The sequence below is a fragment of the Plectrocnemia conspersa genome, unplaced genomic scaffold (genome assembly GCF_051122295.1).
Source record: "Plectrocnemia conspersa isolate PC_06_02 unplaced genomic scaffold, ASM5112229v1 ptg000002l, whole genome shotgun sequence".
Lineage (NCBI taxonomy): Eukaryota > Metazoa > Arthropoda > Insecta > Trichoptera > Polycentropodidae > Plectrocnemia > Plectrocnemia conspersa.
The window spans coordinates 21,841,391-21,857,329 of NW_028277166.1; the positions used below are offsets into that span (position 1 = coordinate 21,841,391).

Below are 15,939 nucleotides of genomic sequence, written 5' to 3' on the forward strand. Positions count from 1 at the left end.
ACGTAATATTAAGATTAATATGATCATTTTTTTTTATTTAAATATATTTTATTTTAACACATAATATAATACAACCATTAAATATAAGTTTTTAATCAAAACTATAAGAATGGCGATATGTTAACATAGGCATATATTATTTCACATAAAATCTAAAAAATACTTTTTTTATGTCACAGATTGTGTTAATTATAACTTTTAACTCTATCTAAATATGATTATGAATAAACTCAATGGTTATAAGCCGGATAGGTTAAGCCTTGGTTAGCCTGAGCTATTTTTCCATAATACTGTGTTGTATAAGCCACTGGAGCTTGAGCGTAGGCTACTTTGGGCTGGGCTGTGTATATTTGAGGCTGCTGGCTGTAATCCTGGGTATACACCTGCTGGTACTGTTGAGGATGGTGATAATACTGATTTGGTTGGTAGACTGCCGGTGCCACAACTTGTTTGGAAACCACAGTCGTCGGGGACGTGTAGCTCAGCTGCTGTCGGTATAAATTTATGCATTAGATTCTGCATGTGAGGAGAAAATAATATTTTCTGATATTGAAAATAGAATTCAAGATCGGCAAAATATGTTTAAAAATACACTTGGGACGTAAATGGTACCATAAATATATTTTTTTGAATATTACATACATATGCTACTAAGATATCAAATAGAAAGCTTCTATAATATAAACGTATGTAAGTGTTTTTTTCAATAAATTATTAAAAAATATATTATGTTATTGAAATATTTGCAAAAAACTAATATTATGAATATTAAGTTATATTGAATTTTTTTAAGTATAATATAATTTAAATAATCATAATATATTTGATTACATTTTTCATTGTATATGTTTTTATTCTATAAAAATTGTGAGCAATATAATTTTTATTTTTATTTATTTATCAAAAATAAAATAGAAATCAATTCATTGATAGCTACATTATTTGTTAGTGATTTGTTATATTTTGTTAACAACACTGCCGTTTACGCTAGGGTTTGTGTGATGCGACAAATCTATGCAGCGTTGTGCTTGCAATTTGTTTAAAACAATTTAGATTTGACTATTGATACATTTCTTACATATATAATAAGAAACTGTTGCTGGTTAAATTTATCACCTAATTTTTGCAAATATTTACTTATGATAAAAAAAGTAATGAACAAAGGCCATCCATTATACAATCAATAAAATGCATTGACATTATGCGCGCGTTAGGTGTTGTAGAAAAAAATACTGCATTAATCATGAATTTAGCGTTGTTCTTAAACATAAATTATTATTATAGTATTGGTAGTGGATCCTTCATTATTCATGGAATATGGTTTCTTAACTTTTTTATTTTATAAGCCTTTTTTCAATACCACGTCTTAGTCAAGCACTTTCTTTAACATTGGTAGGTAAAAATAAAGATAAATCGCAAACCACATTATATTTTTCTAAGAACCTTTGCTCTGAAGTAATCGCCATATAAGAAGCTTCAAAAGTAGAGATCACCCCAGACTTTAAAAAAACGTAGTACGATAAACACGTAAAAGCAAAGCAGCTTACGGTTTAAACCATAGCCATCAATCATTGTGGTTAACCACTATAACCGTTTGTCACCACTGAAGGATATAATTGTATTGATTTAAACACGCGGTTAAGAAAATTTATGACTTTATCATGCACAAGACAAAGATTTTTGCTCTCATTTATTTGCGTAAAAGGACCGTAAAACAACTAGATTGCTACATTGTATAAATATACACGCCTTAAAATAAATGGGCGTACATTAGGCGAGGATTGACTATACTTGAAACTTAATTGGTCGAAATAAACCCGTTTAGCATTTGTCAAATCTGCTTGCAAGAAACAAAATAGCAAAGTTTAAATACAGAATTTTTACTAAAAAATATCAATACAAACATAAGTGAATTATTTTTTTTAACACAAAGTTATCTTGTTTGTCGGCCATGAATAGTTTATATTCTTTAATATTGTAACCTCACTGGCCTGGCAGGTCCAATGCGTTACAACCGGGTATATAAGTACCAACTAGGGAAATCAATCAAATATAAAGAATAACTACAGTTTTTAATAATAGCGCATTTTTATAATTTTAAAAATAAAAATTTGAGTCTGTTGCCAGGACCTGAACCCGTTGTCTCTGGGTTATTAGTCTAGGCCTCATAATACAATTTAAAATTTAAAATTATTTGCCATAAAATTTAATATCTTTAATTTGTTTGTGAGTATATGAACAGCTTGTTATAACTGAGCCATCCAGATAGGCCCAATATGTTACAACGGGGTAAATCCATACCTTACATGAAGTATAACAACTAAGTTGCAATAACCAGACTGAAAATCTATATAATTAATTAAACAATATTACAGCTTAAGACGGTTTTTATTATAAACAGATTTTTATAAATTAAAGTTTGAGGCTGCTGAGAGGCATCTGAGCCCGTGGCCTCTGGGTTAACAGATTTAAGCTTTAAAGACAACGCTATTCCTACCTTATTAATCAAGGGTTATGTGCTATTTATTTTTTCATTAAGGCTTTTCATTTAAATTTATAAATTTAATAAATATGAATTAATATATATTTATTTACTCTTTGAATTATAAGTATTTTTGTAAGTAATTAAATTAAATATGTAATATTTGTATTATATAATATTTCAACACTTTATATTATTACATATAATTTTGAGTTATAAAAAAGAAATTATTTTACAATGTAAAATAGCCACTTTGTGTCAGTCTTTTGCTAATTTGATTGGTCTAGAAGAGGCAATAACCTATTTTTTTTTTAATTTAATACATGCTACTGTTATTAACAACTATGATTAAATTATTTTCTTTACCTTAAATATTATTAACAATACGATGATTAATTTGTTATATTTATTTAATTAAATAAGTATTTATGACTTACTTGATATAGTATTAAAAAGTTAATTTACATGTGAGTCGTAATGTATGTTTTATATATATAAAATATTATATTTTACTATGCACACTCAACGAACTATTTTATGAATATAAAGCAAAAGTAAAACTACTTTAAATTTAACAACAAACAAACACTCGTGTGAATAAAATACTTTTTATTCAAATGCAAAACTTTCACTGCGAATTCTTTAGAATTTTATTTTGCTTATATAATTTAGTGCATTTAAATGTTTATTATTTCAGAGAATCTTCAAATGAAAATATTTAATAAATGACATTATTATTATTATTATTAAGAGAATAGACAGCACGTGATTTGCCTTCAAATTACACTTCGATTTTACCCTTTGAAAATCAACAATGAATTCGACACAAAGGTTTCTCATGCATCTGAACGAATAGCGTTATCAGACTTTCCAGTGATTAAGATAAGTTCTGGCACATTCGAAGCGGGCGATTCTTTTTCTGGACTATCCGATCGACTCGATATGGTGAGATAGAGTGATTTTAGGAAACAATGGAGCTTTTTACCTTCGCAACTGGAGCGTATTGAACCGGACCGCTTTGTCCCTGCGAAAAGCTTGCATAACTAACAGCGTTCTCTTTGGACAAGACTGGTTGATGTGCATACACCTGTGAAAAATTGTGAAGCAGTAGGTATGAATTGTATTTTTATAAATAGTTCTGTTCAATTATTTAGTAATAAACGTACATAAACTAATTACATAACTAAATGAAATTATTGACGCAATCAATACATGTTCTTTATATATTTAATAAAATAACATAATTATTTATTAATTAATTTTTCAGAAAAAAGTCTGATATGATGAAACTAAATATTAATTGTATAATATTACCTGCTGTGCCACGACTGGTACTTTGGTCAAGGGCTGCGCCACAACAGTCTGTTGGTGGTTCAAGGCCAAGGGTTGTGCGTGATAGTATTGCGGTTGTTGATAATTGTTATATTGTGGCTGTTGATAATTGCTGTACTGCGGTTGCACGTAAGACACCTGAGGTTGGTTGTAATGTGAAATTTGAGGATGGACATAATTAATTTGGGGTTGATGTGTGTACACGGGCTGAGGTTGTGCTATTGTTTGATAATGAACTTGGGGCTGCGCTATGTATTGGGGCTGTTGGGTGTAAATTTGCTGATGTTGAGGTCCTATCGTGTGCTTGCTGTATGCCAGCTGGGATTGAATTGGAGCGGAAACTGCGTAAGTAGGCTGGGCAATTTGGACCTGCAAAAACAATTGGAAAAAATTCTCATAAATTGTATTATGCCTTTTTTAATTTACAAGGACTTTACAACAATTTAAATAAGAAGAAACTCAATCACATGCATAGTTAAAATAATAATGAACCAGTAACCTATTTCGCATTTGTTGTAACAAATACGATCATTTTTATAAACTTATTGTGCGTGTTTATGGGTTATTGTGTTATTGAAATACCTTGGCAACTTGTTGATATGCCTGGGGCGCTTGATAGAGTTGATTGCTCAACAGGCCGGAATAAGTTTGTTGTTGGCCTGCCAAAACTGCGTCCGATATCTTGATTGGGTAGTGTGGTGATGGTTTAGCGTAAATCTGAGAAATATTTCAATAAATTTATATTTAATATTTTTTAAATTTATTGTTTTATCATAACTATGTGTATTTTTGATAGCTTGAAAAAAAAATATTTATGACTTTCCGCTTGGATTATTGAAAAATTCCTTCTTGAGAATTTCCCAGTTGGGTCATTATTGAATCGTTAAAATAGTACTGAGAGGGTTCTTTTATTGTGCAATAACGTTACGCTTCTCGTAGACATTAAAAATAATGCTGTTACTCGCATGACGTAACGTAATTCTACAACGTAGTAAATTGAGTGTTATATTTAAGTAATGCGTTCGAAGTGTTATTAAATTTTATATTACTATTGCGGTTTCAATTTAATCATTATAGATGTATGTCTTTTATTTGACATAATAATATAAATTATTCACTACATCTCTTATATATATATATACATATATATATATATATATATATATATATATATATATATATATATATATATATATATATATATATATATATATATATATATATATATATATATATATATATAAATAAACAAAAAAGTTGTATATAAAGAATAACTGCATTTTCCCTTATTTATTGTAAAAATATGCTTAACTACATATATTATATATTTTGTGTTTTTATAATATAAACTGACTCAAAAAAGGAAAAAATCTATCTGTTGAAGAATTTTAATAGTATTAGAAGTTATGATTTTATTGAATAAATAATCCTATTAAATTTAAAATATTTTTTACGATTAAACTATTTCTTACATTATTATTTATTTTATTTTAATTAAATCTGCCATTGTAATTTGACAGATGCAAGCCCAATGCGTCACATCGGATAAATATATACCAACTGAGTGAGTCAATCGGACAAAATGAATACCTACAAGTAAAAATATATATATTATATAAATAAATTATTATTTGTTGAACAATTTTTAATCATTTTTTTTAAATAGCGCATTTTTATAAATTAAAATTCAGGTTCCGTTGCTGTGGCTGTGGCACGCTATTCCGTCCTTAAATATATATTTATGAAAAATCTAACTTAAAAAGTTATTTGTAATATGAATATTTCAAAACTAATTCTAAAAACACATTTTAACAACGCAGTCTCAATTATTTATTAGAGCTATGTAATGAAGAAAAAAAAAACACTTTTTAAGTGCCGAAATTTCCGAAAGTACTTATATTTTCTGAAACTCAAGGGTTTTTAAATAGACTGAAACTTTGAACTTATACAATTTTTTTAAGTGTTCTTTATAATAAATATATACTTTTTTTAATACTGAGTTGTTTCAATATTCGAATTGTTTAAAATAACAAATATTAGGGAATATTTTTTTTTAATAAAAGTATTTTTTTTTTCAACTACCGTCTGTAAAATTAATAACTGATTTAAACTACGTTTAAATTAATTATTAATTTTATAGACGGCAAAAATGTATCTGAAATATTATTGAAATAGCATAAGATGTTTTATTATTTATCAAAAAAATCGTTATATTTTTAAAAATACCATCTTATAAATTTAACATATTTGTTTGGTATATTTATAGAAATACGGTTTAATAAACGTAAAATATTGTTAAAATGACTACTTACTACTGAACTTTTATATTCACTGATATTTAATATATTTATATATAAAGATTAAAATATATTAGCAGATTTATATTTTTTTTAACATTTAAATTATCATCGCCATAAAATTATAGATTTTTTTGTAAAATAATAAGTTAATTTACAAATACCAAATTATTTTTAAACTAATTTTGTATCAGTTATTTATATTTATTATAGATAGTTATAAAGAGTGAAATATATTTGCATCAAATATCGTTACACATGTCTTAAGAAATATGGTCATATACTAAAAGTATTGTTCAAATACCGTTACTTAAAATAAATTAATTATTTTATATATGTATGCAATAAATATAAAAATACCTAAAATAACATATTTTATTTTTTTTAATATTAACCCCACCAGAAAAATTTATTGAGCTTATAAAAATTTACAGGTAGATTTTTTTTTAAGATTTAGTAAGCAAACTTTGTTTCATGTGATATTTAGATTTTTTTATAAATTTAAATATTACACTATGCCTTTGGTACTTAATTATTTATTTTTTAAATAGCAATAACAAATTATTAGATATCAGCATTTAAAAATATACTATATGTAATTGGTCACATTTTTAGATTAAATATTTTTATTATTAAGTGTTATTTAAATATAATAAAATGCGTAATACGTAATTATTTTGTAATTTGATTATTTTATACATATATTCTATACTTTCCATGGGCTTTTATAGTGCATTATTAAAAAATATATCTAATATACACATGTAAATGTATTTATACAATTTATCTTGCTTTGAAATAAGCATTACTCTAATAATCCGCGAGATTAGGAAAATATAAGAAAAACTGTGATTTTTCTAAAAATGCTTATGTTTTTTAACACTATATATTTTTTTTCAAATAAAATATAAAACGTATAAACTAAACATTAATATTTTTTACAAATATATAGATAAATTATATTATTATTTGTAAATTCTGATTTTATCAAGAAAAAAATAGACGGTGCAATGATAAGTAATTTTAATTGTACAACCTTAAATTTTGGAAAATAAAATACAATTTTAATTGTTTTTTAGGTTATTAAAAAGTCATAAAAATGGTGAAAGTATGCATAATAGCGTAACGGTAATTTAACAAATAAATGTTATTCTTATAAAAAAAAACACTTTTCTATAATAAAATATTACTAATATATTGTAAAAATTTATAATTTAACTCCCAGGCTTAAAGTTAAATAAAAATATACTTTACAGTTCCTATAAATAATTAAAGTAATTCTTAGTATTTTGTCGGAGTAAATATTTAATTATTATTAATGCCACAATTTGAACAAATTTGTAATTTTATATTAATATGCATCGATAATATATAAATCGAATTATCTCATCTTATTATAAAAAAGCACATTAGAAATTTAAAACTTGTATTATTTTTTTCAATATTTTTTATAATGATTGTAAAAATATTAAACCCTACTTAAAAAAAAAGCGCCTTAAAGTTGTTTGTATTAATTACTGAATTTTACAAATTAAATTAATATTGTATAATATCACGTTACACTAGCATTTTTTTATAAAATTAAATTAAACAAATATAAATATATATTTGTTGCGAACCAGGTAACGTATTGACCGGTAAACCTAAAATTAAACATACGTTCTATCGAACCGGTTGGTGCATTTGTCAAGATAAACACACGTGATTGTGACAGTTTTCCTTTTATAGAGGCGGAGACATTATGCAGTCGCTTTATCAGACATGGATTTAGAACAAGAACGTTTAAAAAGGCACTCGAAGAATGTTACATATGCAATCGGATGCAACCGCTGGCGTTGGAATCTGTCATCTCGGACGTGAATCCTAAATCGACGAATAATTGTATGGTAAAGTGAGATTCTTTAATGATTTGTTAATAAATAAATCAAATATATATGGTTGATATAAATTTAGCATGGAATCTAATTCATAGACAAATTTAGCAATGATTTTGAAATTACTGCGAATTAAGAAATAAATCACACAAAAAGGAAGTTAAGTCTATGTGGTTCACAAGTATTTGTATTTAGGTTGAGTTAATGTTTTTTTTGCATTTACTATAAAAAAAATGAACAGTATTTTTTTTAATAATTTAAATTCTTTAATAAAATTTTTCAGACTTATATATTATTAATATATGCAATGTTTACATCTTTTTAACAGTCAAACTTAAAAAGCACTATATTTTTAAATTATTGCTCAATAAGCTTTCGAGTATTACTAATGAAGTGATTAAAACTAAATACGTCATTATTATTAATATAAAATAGAATGTTTATACGTTGCTTGTGTAAACACACAAGCTTCGAAACTGTGTCATCCAAACTCTAGATAGAGTTAAAGTAACAGAATCTGGTTCTTCAACTTTCGCTCAATGAGATCACATCTTTTACTTGCACTTTTAAACATACCTTTCCTAACGAAAATCACTTTCATTTTCATCCTATCTCCTTACTGTCTGACATAAATTACAGACAAAAATAAAAGCTGCTTACTAGGTAATTATAGTTTAAAAAAAACACACCATAGACTCCTAATTGTTTTATTTCTCGTTCCACTTTTTTATATGCACGTTCACTTATGAACGTATACTCTCAAAAATCGAGCGGCTCAATTGTCTCAGTTTTAACTCTCACTTTTACGATGAAAGTCGCTAACGATTTAAAAGTTGATCGATCAACGTTACAACCGGGAAAACTGACATAAATAAATGAATCGATTAGGTAACGTCCTGTTGAGGTTGAAAGACGTTCTCGCGCAACGTTGACATCTAATTGAATATTGTTAGGAAATTATATAACTTATGAATGATCTAACTAACAATGACGCATAATTACTGTATTACAGTTAATATATTTTAAAGTCATTTTAATTTTTTATGTAGAAAATTGATAAAATATTTCATTTATTATTATTTGGATTTGTGGTTCAAATGCATCGATTTCTTAATAAATTATAATTTGCAGATTTGCTATTATAATAATAAAAAGAAATATGTATAGAGTCTAACAATACATTAAACAGAAATGAAGTAGAGTTTGTAAGTCGATGTTTAAAAAGTAATAATACTGCAGATAAATTTTATTAAAATGGTACGTTTTTATGGAGTAGTCCTTATATTTGTGAAATATGTATCCAGGGTTAAAAAACTTCGGCGGCTTATCTTATAGGAGTGGGAATAATATCCGGGTATTCAAAACTTTTTCGGATCAAAATTTTGACCGTGAAAGCAATTTCGCCAAAAAGTGGGCGCATTAAAAAATGTATATATCAAACGCAAGTTTTTTTTTCAGCCTTGGATTAACTTTTGCAGTGAGGAGCGCCACGCTGTAAAGCAAAGTTAATTAACACGCGTTAAACCCACCGACGGATAAACGGAACGAATTATTTTGGTTTGTTTAGCTCTCATTACGCTCGGCTCTATTCCCGTGGCTTCTGGAGAAAATAAAATTGAAAATGTTTTCGGGAAATATTCTCGCAAACGTTGTTTAAACTCTCTCTATGTGGCGTATATCTCGGTAGAAGCAATTTGAGACTCATCTCTGATAAAAATACGTATACATAAAAGAATGAGTAACGACCGAATGTTTGTACAAAAAGAAATGAGAATATTATAATAATTTATAGTACAGATATATATATATAAAAAATAAATAATAATACAATTTAATACATAGAAAAAAAATCTGATTGAATATAGATCAAAATAACACACAGTTGATACATTTTTTAGGCAAAAAATGTAATTAAAATGTCTCACTTAGTATGAATAAAAATATTAAAAATAACTATGCATAAAATAAAATAATAATTTTAGTTTAAAGCCTCTAACATAAAACTCAATTAAAGAAGTTTTGCTCAAAAAAAAATATTATATAAGGAAAATCTAATAAAATGGACATAAGCTAATTATCAAATTAACCTTATTATAGCATTATATTTTTTGCAAAACAATCACGCTGTTTTAACTACTTAAAATATTTTATATATTATATAAACATACTATAAATGAAAAATGTGATATTAGTTCACCGTTTGTTGTTTTATATTTAAAATATAATATCATAGAAATTTGCTTATGGTTAGTTACATCAGGAAAATAAACTTTTAAATATGAAAGTAAATAAATTCTAATTTATTCATATCTGGAAATGTCACTATCCTTTCATAAAACTTAATTGATACTTCATATTGATGATTTACAGCTTCCTTTTTGTAATCTAAATATTTTTTCAATCTAAAGCGTGTTTATCGTAATAAAATTTAATTTGATTTTAATGTAAAAATAGTTTGATTTTGTAAATTATTTTTTTTTAAATTTATAAAGCAATAAATCATTTTACATAACAATGTAAATAATAACTATAAGCTTGTAACTGCTGTATTTACGTCATAATTAAATGATATGAAGAGCAGAGGACCTTAAAGGAACTCTTGAAGAAGATTATCAAAATTATTTACAAATGAATTTAACAACGAGACTGTTTAGGATTTTTAGTAAAACATTTTTATAAGAACATCACACACAATTTTCTATACTCATCTGCTTCAGCAGTGTGCAATAAACCATAGATTAAAAAAATTCAATTATTCTGTCAATATACTTTTAAACCGTACCGTATACGTACAAATATATCATCATAATAAAACTAAGCATGTGCGTAACAGTAAAATTTCAGGACAACAAAAAAATAATTGGATGTAACCGAGTCTCATCCCCGCAACAAGAAATGTATTTTATTTGTCTTGTTTTTATTTTATTTTTCTTTATTACTGTACATTTCTTATAACCTGAAAGCCCTTTTGCATAATCCATCAAAGGTCTTTCGTTGCCACGAGACACTAACACGGTTGAATTTTATGGAAAGGCCGTAAAAAGGGCAAAATAGACAGCCGATGCGGAGTGCCGAGGCCGATGGACATTATTCCTAAAGACCGCTATGCAGGGCATAAACAAAAAGTTGACTTTATTACTTTAAAAAGCCCCTATTTTTCCGAGGATTTTCCGAGATGTTTGGTGCGCTACGACTTTTTATGCATTTTAAATGAGACCTTAAAAAGACGACGGTTAAAATTTTACATAATAAGCGCGCAAAAATTATCATTTCAATTATGGACGTGTGCATAACGGTTTCGTAAAGGCGTAGGCGTATTATCATCTCTCGCTATATGCGAAAATCTCGTATAGAAAGAAGTATCTTTATCGTCAGTGAAATGGTCTACCGTAATTTTTCTGTCTTATTAAACTTTGCGTTAAAATATATTAAAAATATTATCTATGTAAATAGTAGATATTACTGGTTTATATAATAAGGCATAAAGACAGGTATATGTATTATATGTTAAAGTATTATTTTCAATTAAAAATAAATCATTGCTAAAATAGATTTCAATACTCTCAATATCTCATTAATTTATGCTGCAAAGCTATAGAATTCATTTTTAAAAATTCAATAGTGTTTTAACATGGATGACTTTCAATCGTTCTTTATCGTCAAGAGATTTTCATTTCTATCGCTGTATACTTTACTTAGCATAAAAAACCCTAAATAATAATGATTGAAAAATACTTACATTTATATTAAATTTGAGTTAAAAAACTTTGGGCACAAGGTTTAAAAATAACGTGTTAAATAAATCTTTGCCAGTTTATAATTTCAAAGAAGAAAAATAATATTTGATATATTTTTTATCAATATCATAATGTTATTTTTTTAATACTTGGTGAATTTTTATTATTAGAAAATATACTATTATATTTCTACAATTTCTCAAATTATGAAAAATTGTAATATGTACTATTTTTTAAGCTCATATTACTTTAAATTACATATAATTCACTCTAATAGCAGCTCTTTAAATCAATTAAATTAAATAGGCATATTACATAAATAAATATTTAATGTTACTTGGATCTCTGTAAACTAACTTTTAGAAAAAATATTAATTTATATCAAAAACTGTATATACTAAATATGAACAGTCCTTGATAGTACATTTAAAATTTTAATGTGTAATTTAATGCTTAAATACTTTGTGATTTTTTTTTTAGTTATTTGGACTTGCCAACAGTGCGACTCCTAGAACAATTTTTCAAAGAAATGGAATAAAAACAGAAAAAATAAAATAAAAATACATTCACTAAATAGATCATTTTTAATAATATTCTCTTTGAGATTTTAAAATTACTTTAAATTTAGATAATTGTAATACTGGTGTTTTAATTCATAATAGATTTCCTTGTCACATGTCACATCTTTCACACCCACTAATTTGCTTTCTCTTTCAACTTGCATTTTAAATGATTTTTTTACTATCGTTCATAATATTATTTAATTTTTAAAATACTTTAAAACATAACTTAATACATTGAAACATTTTTAGCTTCATGTTTCCTTAACATTTCTTATAAAACAATTCAATAAATAAAATTTATATTTAACTAACAACTTATGCAACATCCATAACTTATATTGTTAAAGCTTCAGATTTTTATTCTAACATATATTTGTTCAAGCGTCTCAAAAATTAAATATACGTAGAAACATCTAGAGATTTCTGTGAACTTTTACGTAATATATTTTAGAAAATTGTGTCTCACCTGGCTCGGAGATGCAGTCGCAACGATCTGTTTTTCCGGAGCGTACACTATGCCAGGTGTAGCGGTAACTGCTGGAAGAATCGCTGGACCATGTGAGACTGGAAATATAACCGAGCGTGGGTGTTGGTTATTCCATGGAGAAAACGAGCATAACTTTGCAAACAATTATTCCCTATGCTTACAGAAATTAGTACCTTGCGCAAGGGCCGGAGCCGATGTCGCATAAGCAGTCCCGTGAATGTCTATGACACCCCTCTTCTCAGTTTTCTTGTCATCGATCTTAGAATCCAAGTTCTTGGCACATTGGGTAGATCCGATCAATCCGATTGCCAGAATAAGAAGTACCTATAAATAAAAATATTGTTTATATAAATAGTAATCCAGATTTGGGTGATAATCCTCACGGGTAAAAGCTAAAATCCGACAGCTGAATTTTAACGGATCAGCATCTCGAATAAATAAAATTTATCTTGTATATGGTTACATAAAAAAATATTTAAATTGTAAGTTAAATTCAATTTATTAACTGTTTTAATAAGGTTCTAATTGTAACGGATATTGTAAGTTACTGAATTCTGTTAAAAAAGTACATGTAAGGAGTATCTCATACTTGAACATTATAATATATAAAAAAAATCGCTAAAATTATTAAATTAAAGCTCTTTTTAAGTGCATTTTTAAGACGTTTAATCGACACAACATATCTTAAAAAAAAAAATTTATTAATTGTAAAGCGTACAAAAACGTAATACGTAAATAAAAAAACTTTTAATGAAGCATGAAAATCAAGGTTAGAAAAAGTAGTAAATTTTAAGGTTTACCTATTTGTGTATTTTTAATAATTAAAAAAAATGTATATCCGCTTTTAAACATAAGGGCTTCAATATGAATTTTAAAATGATATAAAATATAAAAATCAATTTATTTTTCTTACATCTTTTAAATAAAAGTTATGTTACATACAAATTAAAGCAATAAAAAAAATGTATTTCAAATCGATTTTTCTATCTTTCCTAAGATATAATTTTACTTGAACTTCTATAAATACCTCTGAACCCTACCTTGAAATCTTGCATAGCGTTTGTAAAAGATAAGTCCTTGTTAATATTTTTTGTAATGTAATTGAAAAGCGAATTGCAATTATGGGATTTTTTTGCAAGGCTTTAGGTACAAATTTTTATTTTTTGTGTAATGTACAAAATTAAAAAAAATACCTTTTATGTTTCGTATTAATAAATAATATTGAGCATAATATTTATTTATCAGTTTTATATTATTATAACAGTTCACAATATATATTAAACTCTATTTTTATACTTTTTTTAAACGCTTTTCGTATCCATTATTACAATCATATAGATCTTGAAACAAACAATAGTTACTCAATTTAACTGCATTAACATTTTAAAAGATGTAAGGAATTAAAAAGTCGTTTTATGATTTTAGCTGTCAAGAAATTGTTTTTTTTATTATGAGTAATTGAAAATTAAGATAAAATAGTTTAACCAAATGTTTATATAAAAATAATTTAACTAAAAAACACTCCAAAAACGTGTTTTAGGAATGCTTTTTAATTACTTATGATTATAAGTAAAATTAATTTTATATGGGGTTTTTATTTTTTAATTACTCATAATAAAAAAAAATGTTTGCAGAACTTTTCAAAGCAACTATTTATTTTTTGTAAAACGCATTACTACATGTTACGAGAAAATTAAATACAATAAAAAATACTTGTTTTTTTGATCGGGTCGTTTTTTAGATTTGTCAAAATAATTATTAATATTAATGCATTTTTAAACCTTAAGAACACTACAATAGAATCTTTCATTTATTTAACAATAAAAATTGACTATTAAAAAAATAATAATAGACAAATGTACTTTTAGATATATTTTGCGAATATTGTATTTATCGGTACATGAAAAATACTGGATTAATAAAAATGTATTATAATCAGTTTAGTGGCGATGTAATGATATTTTTATGCAAATAATGATAAGCATTGTATAGTACTCATAGCTTTTCTTTGAAAAGAAAAGTTATAAAAACTTGATTGAGTTAATCGATCAAAATTATGATTATAAAAAAGTGTATTTAGGCTTTCTAGATACGATAAGTCGTGAGTTCATATAAGATTCGAACCCATGACTCTTTATTTAAGAGGCACGACTTTCACAATTTTTCTATATTTGTTATTAGGCAAAAATCTATTAAATAAATATCTATAATTTTTTTTTATTTTATATGTGTCTTAATTATTTAAGACAATACTCACTGAGAAATTCATCTTGTCACTAAGCACTGTCACTGTGTATATACGTAGCACTTATTAATTAAGTAAGCGAAGATTTTTCGTGGTATAAAAAAATAAAATAACCGGCGGTCAGGTGAAATGAACGTGAGCGACACCTGAGACGGGAGTGACCGATTCTTATTCGCAATAGGACCTTATATACTTTCACGAAACATCTTAATCATGGACGTAACCAGTGCTCTGTGAGAGGCGAAAAAAAATCAGATCTTGAACGGCAGTGGCGGCAGTTACCGCACACGCCCATGTGTGTGACAGTACAGCCTGTACAAAAAGCTATTGAAAGTATAGTACGTGGTTTTAGTTCAAATTAAGCAAATTATATCTTCTTAGATATAATATATTTTAGGGAATCTAACTTGTCCAAAAATGTATTCCATTGGGCACAGTAATAGTTAGCTGTTTTGTCATAATTGGTGTCTCGTGGTCAGTTTTTTTTTATTATACAACACTTGATTCATCAATCTTCTATGACCAATTGATATTTTTTATGTAGACAAATTCTAGCTTGACAAGTATTTCCTTATACAAAAAATAGCATATTTAATTATTTTTTTAAAAATGCTTATTTATTTTATAATTCGTAGTTTAGATTTATATTGTATTAATCACCCTTGATTTTTTCACTAGAATAAAGAAATTTTAAAAACAGAATTTAGTCAAAACATATGGCTATAATCTAGCGATTAAAAAATTGCTAGTAAATAAATCGTATTTTGGGTATTATTATTTGTATATATTCACAAGATCTGACAATAAAATTTTAAGGAATGAAATCTTTAAACAGTAAAAAATAATTTTAATTAGTAGAAACCTTTATATTTCAGCTAATAAAAAATTAGAACGAATCATTCTAAACTCATTTTATTTATTT

At 26.1% G+C, this 15,939-nt stretch overlaps 1 protein-coding gene across 4 annotated transcripts; it reads right to left on the reverse strand.

The window, feature by feature from the left end:
* Window positions 1-26: 26 nt before the first annotated feature.
* Window positions 27-15,198, reverse strand: LOC148238078 (uncharacterized). Of its 4 annotated transcripts, none has more exons than XM_088205123.1 (7): window positions 15,030-15,198; window positions 12,934-13,096; window positions 12,752-12,849; window positions 4,397-4,531; window positions 3,797-4,183; window positions 3,468-3,569; window positions 27-488 (listed from the first exon to the last, which is right to left on the reverse strand). In XM_088205123.1, the coding sequence occupies exons 1-7, from the start codon at window positions 15,039-15,041 to the stop codon at window positions 231-233; spliced, it is 1,155 nt and encodes a 384-aa protein (XP_088061249.1). In that variant the 5' UTR covers window positions 15,042-15,198; the 3' UTR covers window positions 27-230. The 4 variants fall into 4 exon arrangements, with proteins under 4 accessions (XP_088061249.1, XP_088061253.1, XP_088061251.1 ...); XM_088205127.1 differs by having other exon boundaries at window positions 27-485; window positions 12,946-13,096; window positions 15,030-15,180; XM_088205125.1 differs by having other exon boundaries at window positions 12,946-13,096; window positions 15,030-15,180.
* Between the last annotated feature and the right edge of the window lie 741 nt (window positions 15,199-15,939).